The sequence below is a fragment of the Sander lucioperca genome, chromosome 17, assembly GCF_008315115.2.
Source record: "Sander lucioperca isolate FBNREF2018 chromosome 17, SLUC_FBN_1.2, whole genome shotgun sequence".
Classification (NCBI taxonomy): Eukaryota; Metazoa; Chordata; class Actinopteri; order Perciformes; family Percidae; genus Sander; species Sander lucioperca.
This window is the reverse complement of record NC_050189.1, coordinates 14,994,747-15,011,197: the sequence shown is the minus strand read 5'-3', so window position 1 is coordinate 15,011,197 and position 16,451 is coordinate 14,994,747. Positions and strand designations below refer to the sequence as shown.

At 39.1% G+C, this 16,451-nt stretch overlaps 2 protein-coding genes across 3 annotated transcripts in view; both read right to left on the bottom strand.

Annotated features, from left to right (window-relative positions):
* LOC116042298 overlaps positions 1–16,451 on the bottom strand; it is a 28,923-nt gene that overhangs the window by 4,147 nt on the left and 8,325 nt on the right. The window lies entirely within an intron of this gene.
* On the bottom strand, positions 881–15,650 carry LOC116042318. Of its 2 annotated transcripts, XM_035994086.1 has the most exons (7): positions 15,494–15,650; positions 15,020–15,367; positions 14,820–14,861; positions 14,520–14,558; positions 14,323–14,433; positions 14,122–14,156; positions 881–1,111 (listed from the first exon to the last, which is right to left on the bottom strand). In XM_035994086.1, the coding sequence occupies exons 1-7, from the start codon at positions 15,534–15,536 to the stop codon at positions 995–997; spliced, it is 735 nt and encodes a 244-aa protein (XP_035849979.1). In that variant the 5' UTR covers positions 15,537–15,650; the 3' UTR covers positions 881–994. The 2 variants fall into 2 exon arrangements, with proteins under 2 accessions (XP_035849979.1, XP_035849980.1); XM_035994087.1 differs by lacking the exon at positions 14,820–14,861 and having other exon boundaries at positions 14,323–14,430.

Below are 16,451 nucleotides of genomic sequence, written 5' to 3'. Positions count from 1 at the left end.
CAGTTTCCTTCACTGGCTCCTCCTCCACCAAACCTCATATCTTTAGTTTTTTCATCTTCAGATTACCATCAAGGAGAATACAAAGATAATAAAAAAAGACAGAGACTGAGAGACGCATGTGAGAATTGAATCCAAACAGTTGGAAGAAGTAATATATTTACATTAATATTTAATTTCCTTCCACAAAATTAGATTAAAAAAGTGATCTTAATGCCCTATGATTAATACACTGGGTATTTATACAAATACAAAGAGAGGATCAGTAAGGATCTTTTAAATTAAAGTCTAATGCAGAATACACAACATGTTGGCATAGAATCCAGGGGTTACTCTAAAACAAGGTAACAGTAAACTGAACGACATGGCTTCAAAGACCGTGAAACTAGGCACCAGGGGTGTGATGACAGGTTTTTAAAGCAGCATTATTCTTGGTTATTGAAAACAGCGAGTCATTTGGTGTTTGTGGTCATGGCTGAAGACTTCCTGTGATGGAACTCATACAGAACATGTTTGGCACTGCAGGGCGCTGGTTCATTCTATCGCTAGTTATATATTTATTTATTTACTATACTTCCAGTCTACAAATACAGAAGCTGACATATTTTTGTTTCTTTTTATACTTTGCTAGCCTGGGCTCGTCACTTTGATGTCAGTTGTGCTCAGACCACACTGTGCTGTCTGAGCACTAGACGCATTAGACTCTCCATATGACTAAGTTTGACTTCATCATCGTCATCGGTGTCTTTGTGGCTCCTCCTCATCAAACATCAGATATGTTGTTGTTCCTCTCAGATAAAGATCGGAGGCAGACACAATGAGAGAGACAGAGACTTTTTGCTGAGAGAGAGACGGAAAGAAACACAAGGAAGAAAATGCAAACTGACTATGAGTATAGGAACTTTATTTAATAAAAGATTGTTGCCATTGACTCTGGCAGCAGATGAATATAGAGCATCAGTTCCACTGAGAGTTGCAGTCCTATTGCTGCTTGTGTCTATCTACTATAAAGAACCTGAGTCTCCACTTCTCTCTCTGATGCAGACCTCCTGATCCTTGTTGTGTTTGGAAGGAACCTCAGAGCTGCAGAGTTCAGATCATCAGAGTCCACATTCTGTAGATCAATAAAGTATTTAGTATCACATATCTCACACACTGGAACTACTTTTTTCAGAAGGCAGTGTAGAATCTGTACTGGCCCTGGTTAATGATTTAAACCTTTTCATTTTCTCTAGCGGTATGTCAGCTTCAGCACACGTTGCAACCAGTGATGCCGGGTAACGCGTTACTTGTAACGCGTTACTCTAATCTGAGTAACGAGTTTTCTAGTCAGTAACGAGTAATCTAACGCGTTACTATTTCCAAACCAGTAATCAGATTAAAGTTACTTATCCAAATCACTATGCGTGATGGCGACTGCTGGTGGCGACAAAGTGCTATCTAGCTACAAAAATACTACGTCAAATTTGAAGAAACATTTGGAGTCGCAGCACTGCAGTCAAACTTACAGAGCAAGTCCCACCAGGTGATGCGAAGCAGAGAGCAGAAGGTCCCCCACCACCCAAACAACAAAAGCTGGACTTCGGTGCAAAACCAGTAAGTGGGGGAGAGTTGAAGTATTTGGTCGGGCAGTATGTTGTAGAGGAAATGCTCCCCTTAAACACGGTTGACTCGCCTTCGTTTCGTGCCATAATAAACAAGATCCCTACTACTGTTAATGCTGAGCTGCCTCACAGTAAACCGGTTGTCATTTTTATGTTGAGGCTGTGGGGGTGTTGTCAGCAGCTGCTGAATGTAACTAATAAAGTAACTTGTAATCTAACTTAGTTACTTTTAAAATCAAGTAATCTGTAAAGTAACTAAGTTACTTTTTCAAAGTAACTGTGGCAACACTGGTTGCAACAAAATCTTCCACAAACTCATGCCTTGCATCTATTGATGTAGTCGTTGTCTCCATGGTAACCTGGAGGGATTTTCCCACTGGAGATGTAGCTAGCTTTGTTCTTGAGATGAACTTTTGATTTCAAATGGTTGTCGGGAGGCGCCACTCGCTTCGACATTTTTTCCCTCGCAACAAACTCAACGTGAACGTGATGACGTATGGTTACTAGGCAACAGGCTGTGCCATTTGGCCACGGTTTAGGTAGAGACCTGTCTCTGCTTGTTGTTGAGACCTGTCTCCGCTTGTTGTTTTTAAACTGAAAAATGAGAAGGAAGTAAAAAAAAAAAAAATTGTTTATTTAATATGTCAACAAAATATATGCAAATTCCGTGCGATTCCGCGTGTATAACAGAATTCCATTTTCATGTGTAGATTCCGCGATTCCGTCCATGTTTTCCGCATCGCGGAAATCATAGGGCCCTACTTTACATCCACTCCAAAATCTGATTCGTTAGCTTTAAAAAAAACAAAATATTACATAATTTGACACGTATTGATTTCTTGTTTGACTTTATGCTGTTTTCATACTACTGTGACAATAAATGTGAGATATTCTGTAAATATGATGAGAAACAGATCTCTGAGGCTTAACTACAATGTTACCTTGAACTTTTAGATATGTTGCATTGACAATGACTGTATGTCTGCCTATGTAAAACCCACAGAAATACAGTCCAGAGTCAGATAAATCCACTCTCTTGATTTTAAGAAAGACAGAGATGTTGGAGCTCATCTCAAATCCATTTTGAAATCCATCAGAGAAGGAAGGTTTGCCATCAGACCCGTACATAGAGAAGACACAGCTGGGCTTGGTTCTGTTGATCACTCTGAACTATTCTGTTGTAGTTGGAACACTGGAAATGTTGGAGCACATCAGAGTGACGTCTCCACCAGACTGGACCTCCACAGTGTGAGACTCAGAAGCTGAGACAGAGATCCAGCCTGAAACAAACAGCAGAGACAGAAAGAGAGTTATCCCTGAGCGTATAATGCAGCACTTACTGTATTAAGGCAACATTAACAATAACTCAGTTCTTATTTGAAAGTTGAAATTCTGGTGGGTTATTTGTTAGATGATTTGGTGCTGAGAATAACCAAGCATCAGTACTTACTGAGGCTGCAGAGAAGTAAAGCTGATATCAAGGTGAAGCTCCTCATTCTGAGTTTAATCGTTTCACTGCAAAGATAGTTTGTACCACTGAGCTCTTATAAAGGAGTTTAGAGAGGCGGGGTGTCTTTTTTTTTTTTTCCGCACAGCGACCTGCCAATGCAATGCCATTGCACATATTTAAGCTCAGAAACGTTTCCCATATAACAATGTTATAAATATAAAAACCCAACACTATGGAGTTTTCCTGTTGATGCTCAAATCTGTCCTGGTGACTGAAATATCTCAACAACTATTATTGTCATGACATCTGGTACAGATATTCATGGTCCCCAGAGGATGAAGCATAATGACTGTAGAGATCCCCTGACTCTTCCTCTAGCACCACTGTGAGGTTGATGTTCGTGGTTTTAAGTCAGATATCTCAGCAACTGTTGGATGGATTGCTATGACATGTGATGTCCCCTATCATTGATACTGTGACCATGTTAGCATGCTAACGTACCTAGCTCGGAGAGACCTAGATTATGAGACTTCCACTTACTTATTCCACTGTACTTGCCTACAAAATAAAAATGAAGCAGTTGTATCAGGCCTCTCTGTACAGTTTTGAATGCAAATGATGACGTAATGTACAAAGATAAAGTAGTTAAGGGAGTTTATTTAAAGGGATGAGCGATTTGAGCAATTGTACAGCTAGTTTAATTATTTTCATAAACAAGTAGAGTAGTTCCACTGCTTTCTTTTTCACTCTCCATAGAGCGTTGATTCAAAGACCTCATGATCTTTACCTCAGTTGTTCTCAGACCACACTGTGCTGTCTCTTCCTGTCAGACAAGTGATGTGTATTACTCCCTCCTCCCTCCACACACCATTTCAACCGCCCTATAAATAAGTCTGGCAGCCATCAGTGTCCTTTCTGCGTCTTTCTCTATCACACATTAAGCATGCTCTTTTTCCTCTCAGACAAAATAAGAAAGACGAACACTTTGACCAAGAGATAGACCGAGAGGAACAACAAACAGTAAATGCAGAGACATTATTCTAAATTTATTTAATGCCAATGACTCCTTCCACACACTATCCACACACAAAAACACATCAGCAGATTAACATAATGAAGCATCAGTTCCAGTCTGAGCTGCAGTTCCAGATGTTTCCTGAGTCTATCTGGTGGCAGCATACACAACATGTGGCTCCAGCTCTCTCTCTGATGCAGGCCTGCTGCTTCTTTTGGGTTTCGCCTGGAAATTTAGAGCTGCGTAGTTCAGGTCATCTGAGCCCAGATCCTGTAAATCAGAGTATTCAGAGTCACACACTGAATCACACACACTCTGTAACTGATTTAGCCAAAACTCTGTGAAATTTGTGGATGTGCTGTTCTTCCACAAAGGAATCGTTAACAATTAATAATTGTTATCCCCAGTTTAGCTAAACATGATTTTGAATAAAATCCCAGCTGGGTTACACATTAAAAATACAAAAAACTGTTTAATGATTGAAACCGAGTTTGCTCAAACACCATTTAGACATAGGCCACATTGTCAAATATGACAAACGTTCATTAACATAACTCAAATCGCTGCATCCTACAGTGGTTATATTTTAGTTTTAAATTATCATTTTCTAACTGGCAGGAAGGCTACATGTTCTCTCTCATGACAAGATATCTTCTGGTTGAGCATCTTTAAAACCATAACACACAGTTTATATAAGTTAATGCTGGGTTCACCTGGTTTCTTTCTGGCTGCAGTTCTTCATTCACAGCTAAAGGGGGAAAAAAGATCGAAAGTTTCAGTAGTTCATTTTTACTGTACATATACTTTGCTTTGGATTTATTCATCAAATTATAGATCAACTGTACCTGTCTGGAGTCTCCTGATTTTAACAGCCAGAACAATGACGACTATAGTGAGGAAAACAGTCAGAACAGTCAGAGCACCCAGGATCACAATCATGACGTTTGTCATTCCATCAGACTCCTCTACAAGACAAATGACAGAATAGAGTCTGTTTTTAAAAGAGATGGTTGAGATTTACAGTTTTTCTTGATTTCTTTGACCTGCTTAAGGAAACTGGGATCCACTCTGTTTTCATCATCACTGTCTCAGCGGAGCAGAAGACACCTCTTGCAAATGTGTTAACCCTTTCTCATTGGATTGACACATTTCCCCACCCTTTTGCAGAACAGTTAACACAGATGTCATTCAAGCAGTCCAAACACCATTGTTTTAGCTATGGTAACCAAACAGAAACCATCTGTTCCTAACTTTAAGAAACTACCTACATCAGTATGAAATCACTGAAGCACCTGTTTGACACTCCTTCACACAAATCTTCAATTAGCAATCAGTCTGCAGGGTTAGGCCGTGTGGCCCCATCGCCAAGACAGAAGAGACGGAGTATCAATAGTGGCTATTTCTTACTCTACCGTAACAGATGTTTATACTTTACTGTTAGAGATTTTATTTTGGTTTACATGTATTTTGTGTAATATTTACAGTATTTCAGTTTTCAGCCACAGTTTGAAAATAAGAATCAATGGAATCAATAAAATTTGTATCCAAGCATTTCTGATTCTGGATCCAATTCTTTGCAAGAAGGCAAATTTGACAACAAATGTCACTGGCATGAAAGCTACGTACAGTAATAGGCTACAGTGACAAGCAATGACGCACTGATTCGCAGTCGAGTGCTGTATTTAGTACTTTGTTGTCCACTGTGTAATGGTTGATTGGAAGAGCTCATACACTTGTTTGCAAGTTGTGTTGTTTGAAGGCAAAATTTGCTTTTGTTGCATATTTTAAATGTTTTGGCACGGTTAGAGCCTTTTGCAAACAAAATGTATCATTTTGACCATGAGCACCACTGTTTCGGCCTGTGTGTTAACTGTTTTGAAAATGTGGAGTTTGAGTTGACTGCTGCATCAAAGCAATCAAGAAAACTGTAAATGACTGTGTGACTCTGTGGTAACTTGCACAATGTAAAAGGAGAACCTTACTTTTAGTATTTAAGTCCAATCCAAAATCAGATTCACTGTTACCTTTAAAACATAAACAGTATAAATTAAATAATTTGACACGTATTGGTTTGTCTTCATGCTGTTTTCATATGACTGACAATAAATGTGATATAAACTGTTAATATGATGGAAACAGATCTGAGGCTTTACTACAATCTTACCTTGAACCTTTAAATATGTTGCATTGACAATGACTGTATGTCTGCCTATGTAAATTCCACAGAAATACAGTCCAGAATCAGATAAATCCACTCTCTTGATTTTAAGAAAGACAGTAGAGATGTTGGAGTTCATCTCAAATCCGTTTTGAAATCCATCACAGAAGGAAGCATTGCTATCATATGGATTCATAGAGGAGACACAGCTGAGCTTGGTTCTGTTGATCACTCTGAACCATTCTGTTGTAGTTGGAACACTGGAAATGTTGGAGCACATCAGAGTGACGTCTCCACCAGACTGGACCTCCACAGTGTGAGACTCAGAAGCTGAGACAGAGATCCAGCCTGAAACAAACAGCAGAGACAGAAAGAGATTCATCCCTGAGCGTATAATGCAGCACTTACTGTATTAAGGCAACAACAACAATAACTCAGTTCTTATTTGAAAGTTGAAATTCTGGTGGGTTATTTGTTAGATGATTTGGTGCTGACAATAACCAAGCATCAGTACTTACTGAGGCTGCAGAGAAGTAAAGCTGTTATCAAGGTGAAGCTCCTCATTCTGAGTTTAAACGTGTCACTGCAAAGATAGTTTGTGCCGCTGAGCTCTTATAAAGGAGTTTAGAGAGGCGGGGTGTCTTTTTTTTCATCTTGCCGCTCACACCAACCTACCAATGCAATGTCTTTGCACATACTGTATTTAGGCTCAGAACGTTTGGTTCTCGAAGACTCTTATGATAACACGTTACATCTTTGTCATTTGGTGCATGCTACATTCTCTGGATAGTGTTTGGGTTCATTCTAAAGGTTTCCATGAGTCAAGTTATGATCTTCTACCAGAGACCTACTCCTATATAATAATGTTAGTAAAGGGTTCATTCACTCTGTATCTTTGTGTTTAAATAGTTTTCCTGTTGATGCACAAATCTGTCCAACATGTCTTTTTCTTAGATTTCTGTACCATTCTCCACATACATTGAAGCCCTTTCAGTTGCTTTACATAATAGCAATTGTTGAAACTTAAACAAACAGTTTTTATGCTTGGCTGAAATGGAATAAGATGGTGTATCAATACAGTTTGTCTCAATTGCTTAAACACATTTGCCCACTCTGACATCACATTTTCAAAACAGTTAACACACAGGATAAAACTGAAGCTCAATGGCCAAAATGACTCATTTTGTTAGCAAAATGCTCTAACACTCACAAAACATTAAAAGCATGCAACATAAGCAAATATTTCCATCAAACACCACAACTTGTGGTCAAATTAATTTATTCTTCCAATCAATCATTACACAATGGACAACAAAATACAAAATACCACCATCAATATGATATATGACACTTTACAAACTCAAATGGATACTGAAAAAAAAGAAAAAAGCCACCAAAGGAAACTTATGGGTGGAAATACCTTTAAAAAAAAAAGATATATTTTATCTTTCACATTTAGTCCATTCGTTCTTGACGATTATGCCACAGGTTCTCATCAACATCGCATTGAATGTTTTCCCTTGCAATGCACCGAGGGAAATACTTCCTTGCATGGCGCATCCATCCCTGGCAGTCCTCTGCACCTATTGCCAGGCAACTTGCATTCATTGCCTCCAGGAGGAGCATCTGCTCATATGGCCGGTGCTCATACACCTTCCACCTCCAAGCAGAGAACTCCTCGATTGGGTTCAGAAAAGGGGAGTATGCAGGAAGGAAGTGCATCATAATACAAGGCTGTGCTGCAAACCATTCGTTCACAAGGCGAGAGTGATGGAAAGCCACATTGTCCCAAATTATGACATACAGAGTCATGCCAGGCCTCAACAGCCCTCTCTCTTCGGGTGGAATCAGTATTTCTTTCAATGAATCAAGAAATGTGATGAGGCGTTCTGTATTGTATGGGCCAATGGTTGGTATGTGGCAAAGGACCCCATCATTGGAGATGGCAGCACACATGGTGATATTGGCACCCCTCTGACCTGGCACTGTGACAGTGGCCCTCTGCCCAATGATGTTCCTCCCGCGTCTCCTCACTTTACAGAGGTTGAAGCCGGCTTCATCCACAAAAATGAATTTGTGATGTGCCCCTTCAGCTTCAAGCTCCATTATTCTCTAAGAAAAAGAACAAATTCATAAAGCAAATTACAGTATTCCAGTCGCATGTAACTATGGTAACCAAGGTATTACAATAACAAAATCTGTACCTGCACATACTGGAATCGTGCCTCCTTTACGATGTCAGAGTTTCTTTGAAATGGAACTCGGTACAGCTGCTTCATTCTGACATGGTGGCGTTTAAGGACTCAATCTATAGTTGCCAAACTCACACTGTTTATATTTCTAAATGCTCCCTGATATGCAATTACTGCTGCCTGGATTTCACGCAGTCTGATTGCATTGTTTGCCACTACCATATCTACAATGGCAGACTCCTGTTCAATACTAAACATCTTTCCTCTGCCACCAGTGTGTGGTAATGTGTGGAGCCTATAAAGTAAAAGCTAAAAGCATGTCAAAATTGACATTACTGTATGACAGTCACATAAATGGGATTGATAAAACATCTGCATTACTGTAGACACAGTTTGTTCTGCTAACAGGGCAATACAGTAAAGCTGAAATACACAGTGGTATACATTACAGTAACACTGTGAATTAGCTGTTCTCATTCCGAAAAAGCCTGACAATAGATGCCACAGTGCTCCGAGTCAGAATGGGCTGGACCCTTTGTCCAGCCTCTCTAAAGGACAAGCCATGATTGATGACATGGTCAATAATTGTTGCCCGAATTTCATTTGAAACTTGAGTTCGATTTTGTCCTCTTGCTGCTGCAGCTCCTCCACCACGCATACAGGCTCCTCTTCCTCTGGCCCCTCTGCCATGGCCTCTTACTCTATGGCCTCTTTGATCCATGCTTGCAAATAGCAACACAGAGGTGGCATCTTTTATAGATGGATGAGGACTGATTGCTGATTGAAGAGTTGTGCAAATGAGTTTCACACAGGTGCATAGAGTTTTCTAATTATGCAAGTACTTTCTATCAGCTGTGAATAGATGTTTTCCTTTTGTTCACCACAGTGAATCCAATAGAGTTCGGGGTCTTTCAATGAGATCTGTGGTAACTGTTTTGACAAAGGGTGTGAAAAATGTGTGAAACAAATGAAAAAGTGTTAAAACATTTGCAAGAGAAGACTTCTGCTGTGCTAATAATGTGATGATGAAGATAAAGCGGATCCCAGTTTCATTTAGTGTGTCTTAGCAAATGAGAAAAACTGTAATAACGAAATGCCACTTAGTCCACTGGAAACCAACTCGGCTAATGAATCATCACGTGCATGAAGTATGTGACTTAAACATCACTTGTTAGAAATGTCGAGATTTGATTGGTACTCTTTTAATCTGCAATGATTAATGAATATATCCCCGTTCACTAACATTAGCATTAGTGGATGGGAATGTGAACACATTTTCAGAAAATTCAGTTACAATTTGTACTAATGTAAGTGGAAACTTGACAAGGGGATGTGTTTTTAATAGAGCGATGGTGATTGGTCGGTCATTTGGCCCACCACTTCGATAGGGGGTTTGTATGACATCATTTTGAAAACCTATGCACAACAATTCATTAGGAAATTACGGCAAACCCGGTTAGTGGTCTTCACAGTGACATTTAGCCGAGAAAAGGTGATTGTGAGCCAGGTACAGCGCACCACGTGGAAGATGAACACAATTCCTGGGTGAAAGTCTTGTGTTTTCCCGTTAACTTCTTTGTGACACGAAGTTTAGTGGACTTTACAGTTAACAGCAAACAGCAATAAATATGTGTAATACATTTGAGTTACAGTGCATTAATTCCCATGGCTATATGTATGAATAGTTCATGATAACAGCCTGATCTCATCAACTATTAAATGGATCGCTACTCTAACCCTGAAATTCCACCAGACGCAGAAGTGACGCGTTCCGGCTGCGGCGCGGTTTTGTCCCTTCTCTGCTTCGCGCCATACCACACCTAGAGCGTCTCAGAAGTGGAGGGTCTTGCTGCCCGACTGAAAGTAGAGGACACATATATACGATATTGGGGTATCTTTTGGTAAATTGACTATATGCTCTCATGCTTTCACGTCTTGCCTGCTGTCGAACGGCCAGCGACAATAGACGTGTGTATTTTTTTTTTATTTTTTTTTTTAAGATTATTTTTTGGGCATTTTTAGGCCTTTATTAACAGGACAGCTGAAGTAATAAAAGGGGAGAGAGAGGGGGTATGACGTGCAGCAAAGGTAATAGTACGTGTCCACTGTCAAGCAACATTTCCCCACTTCCCATTCTTTTTTTAATGGGAGCAGCCGTGCAATGCATTCTGGTAACGTTGCAGGGACTTTGAAGAAGCGGGGGGTTGAGTTGCCCGCCCATCTTTTGCATCAAATTTAATCCAGGCTACTTTATGCAAATGCCTCTCAAAAAGCCATGAAAATCTTTTCAAACTGACTGTCGATCTGAAATGAAGACAGATTAATCAACTACATAGCCTATTTTTGGCATAAACTGTTTTCAGAAACCCATTTCGGAGAACTATTTTTGTAAAATAATGCCACTATGGTCTGTTTCAAAATTCAGGAGTAGACAGTCTAGCGTGAAGCGTTTGTCCAATCAGGTGCAGCTATCGCGGTTGTAGGAGGGTGTGGCCTGTTTTCTTTGCTTGTCTGTACTATCACTCTTTCCTTTTTATACTTTCCACAGAGCGTTGACTTCAGACGCCTCATGATCTTTACCTCACTTGTTCTCAGACCACACAGTGCTGTCTCTTCCTGTCAGACAAGTGATTATCACTCACTCCTCCCTCTAGACCATTTCACACGCCCTATAACTAAGTTTGGCAGCCATCAGTGTCATCAGACAAAAATATCAAAGATGAACACTCTGACAGAGAGAGAGACACATAAGCCAGTAAATACAGAAACATTATTCCAAATTTATTTTATGCCAATGAATCCTTCCACCTGCCACCCACACATAAAAACACATCAGCAGATTAACATGATGAAGCATCAGTTTTACTCTGAGCTGCAGTTCCAGATGTTTCCTGAGTCTATCTGGTGGCAGCATACACAACATGTGTCTCCATCTCTCTCTCTGATGCAGGCCTGCGGCTTCTTTTAGGTTTCGCCTGGAAATTTAGAGCTGCGTAGTTCAGTTCATCTGAGCCCAGATCCTGTAAATCAGAGTATTCAGAGTCACACACCGAATCACACACACTCTGTAGCTGAGTTTACCAAAAATCCATAAAATTGGTGGATTTGTTGGTCGTTCCGCAAACTGGGGTTAATGATTGTTAAAACCTTTCTTTTTTTTTTTTAAACTTCTATTTATTGGTATTTTAGAAAGCAAACATTGCATACAAATTCTATAAAATATTATAGAAATAGTTTTACAAAAACATTAACATACACAGACACAAACACAACCTAGGGGCTGTTTCACAAAAGCAGAATTTATAAATCCAGGATAACTGATACAGCGAGGCTTGACCTAGTCTGATCTGTGCAGCCTTGGTGCGTTTTACGAAGGCCAAGCCAGGCTGAGGAGGAGCGACTAGGTCGAGCCAGGCTGAAGTAATTTGGATAGATGCACGTTCATGGCTTTCCTTAACAGACCGCACGGTGGATAACAGATTTACTGATGCTAAAATGGAGAATACGCATTGTTCATACTTTATACAGAGTGAGCAGCAGCTTCTTATGGAAGTATGATGACGTGAAAAACATTATTTGTTAAAAAGAAACACGACCGCTGTAATGAAACAGCGAGAGAAAGCCTGGCAGACCGACTGAATGCGTATGTAGCCAAAAAATATACATTAACTGACCACTGTTCTGAATTGGAACAGTCATAATCATACCATTGAAGGATTAGGCTACTAATCATTTGCATAAATTAACAATTGTACTTTTTGCCTTAAAAGTAAGCAGAAGATAATGCTACTCAGGACATTTACCATGAAGATCAATTTTCTACAACGCTAGAATATGATGCATGAATATCTCTTTCACTCTGTTCCTCCCTCTCTCTCTCATGGGCTAAAATATAAATTACCTAAGTCATATTAACTTCTACTGCTCGCTTTAAAGCAAAGTGTACAACTGTTCGTTTTTGCAAATGACAGTGACTCATTGAATGGTTTCAGTTAAGAGCAGTAGTTCATAAATGTATATTTTTAGACTATCATTCAGTTGGTCCGCTATTATCTGCCACGCTTTTTCTCATGTGTTTTTATTTTTTATTTTATAGAGGACGAGTTTCCTTCTTTACATATTATATGCTTTGCTCCCTCGTATATATGGACATAGAATAAAAAGACACTGAAGAAATTGGACTCTAAAATCTAGAAACTATGAAGATAATTAAGTGATAAATTTCATGCACATTGTAAACATGAATGTAGTTCATCAGTTATTTACCCCCAGCTAAATATAAGGTCAAAAACCATTGGGGTGTCCTCCCTTACAGTAGCCTACAACACTAGATAGTTACTGGTCCAGTGAACTAAGTCTATCATTTTTGTTGATTTTAAAATTAGGATATGTTCTTAAAATTGTACAATCATCCCAAAATATAGTCGTTAGAGAATACAAAAAAATTAATCATCTAAAATAATTGAAGGTGCATTGGTCCACTATAGAAACACACATGTACAGCACTTTATATGTTGCCCTTAGTAACAGACTTCATTTAAAACACATTTGGCAACTTTATCAGACTTTTCTAATTATCTCAACAACTGCTGTAATATATTCATCAAACTTCTAACAACAATATGAACAGCAGTCTTCATACCGCAATATAACAGTAACAATGTCACATGAATAATTATAAAAAATAATGGTCACAACTTTAAATAATAACAGTACTATTAGTAGTAAATGAACAGCAACATGCACGTGTTGTATTTTAATGCAGGCTGATAACAATAAGGATAATCAGATTAGATAATAAGTAAAAAGCTGCTCCACATACTTATTGACATCAGACCTCAGGTAGTTATCAGAGCTGAGAGTTAAGGCGATATGTATTGCCTAGCTTCTACTATATCAATGAAGGGTTGCCAAGTCATACTAAATGTTTCAACTGAACCATGCGATGTATACGTGAGTTTTTCCAGTTTTAGGTGCTGCATAACGTCTTTGATCAACACAGTGAAAGTGGGAGGTGGTGCCTGTTTCCAGAATGAATGTGGGTGCTAGAAGAGTTATGAATCTTGATACAGAGAGAAGGGGTCCTGTAAGAGGACGGTTCTCTCACTGGGTTGGGTTTAACCGCGTGTCTCAGAATATTATAACACCTTTCTGACAAGTAATGCAGCAAGCAGTACTTTCCAATGAGGTGCATGACATTTACAGAAACAGCCTCCCTGAGACTTATGCTGCTTTGTATTATCTGAGGGGAAGTGAATGAGGGGAATAGACATACTGCTATCAAGTCAGCATTTACAAAATCTTCTTTCTGTATTGATGTGCACTAATTACATCTTTAAAAGAGATAAAAATTCAAACTCGGCACTAGGAAGAAGGTTGCACATCTTTTGTCCTTCTTTTGACAAAGTGATGTCAGTTCTCCTGTCCACCATCTGCAGATGAATATGATAAAGCATCAGTTTTATTCTGAACTCTTCTCTGGTTTCATCCTGAGTCTATCTAGTAGAAGCATACACAACATTGGACTCCACTTCTCTTGTTTTTCTTGTTTTTGGACAGAAAGCTACAGCTGCGTAGTTCAGCTCTTCAGAGGTCTGGTTCTGTCAAAGAGAATATTCACACTCACTTATCTTGAAAGAGATAATGACTTGACACAATTTAAACTGATAAAAACAAATAAAAGTAAATGATAAAAGTTGATTCACCTCAGGCTGTTGTGGATTCTGTTCTTCATTGGCAGCTGAATGAAAGAGACAAAACGTCCAATCAGGTCACTGACAATCATTATTCATCATTACTTTACTCTTATTCTGATTGAACATTTTTCTTTCAACATATTCACACAATTTTAGAGAAGTAGTAAAGAAATCAAAATAGAAAACAAGAGAGTAGCTTTCAGGAAGTACCTTTCTGAAGTTTCCTGTTTTTAACAACCAGACCAATGTTGATCATTAAGAGGAGAACAGTCAGAGCTCCCAGGATCAAACTCATCAGCTTTGCTGTTCCATCAGACTCTGCTGAAAGAAAGAGAATAGAATTACTCTGTTTTCATTTACTGGCTCAGGAACTGTGAGAACATTAAATCTTTTATGTTGAATCTTACTTTCAGACTTCCTGTCGTCATCATCAGATTCATCGCTGCCTTTTAACAAAATAAAAGATACATTTACTTTTGATTATACTTTGAAATATTGTATCACTCTCTTATTTGGAATCTTTTCAAATAGCCACATGTGTTCTTTTTGTGCAATTAATAAATTAGCAATTATAGAAAGATGTTTATGACTTACGGGCTTGAGAACTGTGAGAACATTAACCAAAGTTAGGATAGACACATTGTTTTTATCTTAAAAGGACTAGCAGTCACTCTGCACAACTAAAGAAATGTGACAGAGAATCTTACTTTCAGACTTCCTGTCAGCGTCGTCATGAGAATCATCACTGCCTTTTAACAAAATCAAGATAAGTTCATGTCTGATTTTTACCTTGAAAAATAGTATCACTCTATTGTTTTAAAATGATGAAATGTGCTCTTTTTTGCCAATTATGATATTGGCATATATAAAAAGAAGAATACAGAACACAGGATTTTTATAATCTTACCTTTAACATTGAAGTGTATTGCGCTGAAATGAAAAGGTCCTCCGATGTAAAATCCACATAAATACAGTCCAGAGTCAGATACATCCACATGTTTGATTTGGAGAAAGAGAGTGGAGATGTTGGTACTCATGTTGAATCTTCCATTTTGACTTCCATTACTGTATAAAGGTTTTACTGTAGAGCTGAACATCGCAGAGATAAAGCTGGCCTTGGTTCTGTTGAACACTCTCAACCAGAGTGTTGCAGCGTCTCGGCTGGACGGGTTAGAACATGTGAGTGTGACTTCTCCACCCGGCCGACCCTCCACAGTCTCAGTGTGAGACTCAGAACCTGAGACAGAGATCCAGCCTGAAACAAACAGCAGAGACTTGTTATAGGAAGGTAAACAATACCTCTTAATAAATATAATAAAAAGCAAATAAGTTGTAATGCTGGAAGTAATAAAGTTGAGAGAAAAGTATTGTCAGTACTTACTGATGCTGCAGAGAATTAGAGCTGTTATCAGGCTCTGTTTCATGGTGGTGCGTATGATCACAGCTCTGTGATGTCTAACTGAGCTCCAGGAAGGCTGCTCTCTACTTCAGAGGTGGAGTCTTTGACAACATATGATCGCCTCAACAGATACCAGACCAAGTTATTCTTAAGTTACCAGAGTAATGTTCAAACCAATTGAAAACAATTTACATCAGATACATCAAGACCTTTTATGTAAGACGGTCGAAACAAATCCACTAATACAAAATAAGATTCACATAACCTTGGTTGATCTCGACCATAAAATAAATTTTAGCAGATAGTCTCTATTTTTTTTTTCGAACTTTTTTTATTTAGATTTTAACAATTAACAATTGGGAAGTGACATAACATAAACAAGGTAAAAACATCACAGAGGAACCGGAAAGACATTTCCCCTCAAATCCCCACCCGCCATCCAACCCAACACAGGTCCAAAATGGGGACAAACAACACAGGTCCAAAATGGGGACAAACAACATATACCAATAAGGACACACAACCACCAAAAAAAAAAGGGCAGGAGCTCAGTTCTCCAAACTGGGGGATAAGCTGAGGGAATCAGCGAGTTCTAGGAAAGGGTTCCATGTCTATAGGAATGTCGAGATAGAGCCTTTCAAAGAAGATCTAAGCTTCTCCAGCTTCAAATTGTGGAGCACCTCTTTAATCCAACGGTCATGTGTAGGGGGGTGGGAAAGCTTGCAGTTGAGCAGGATCAGTCTCCGAGCTAGCAGAGATGCCAGGGCCCGCCTCAGTGCAACAGGGAGGCCAGCGTCAGGGGAAATGCCAAAAATGGCTGATAAAGGGTTAGGGGGGATAATGTGCCTGTAGGCTCTACTCATGGTGTCAAAAATGCTCATCCAAAAAGATGTTAGTTTGGGACAAGACCAGAACATATGAGTATGGTTGGCAGGGGACT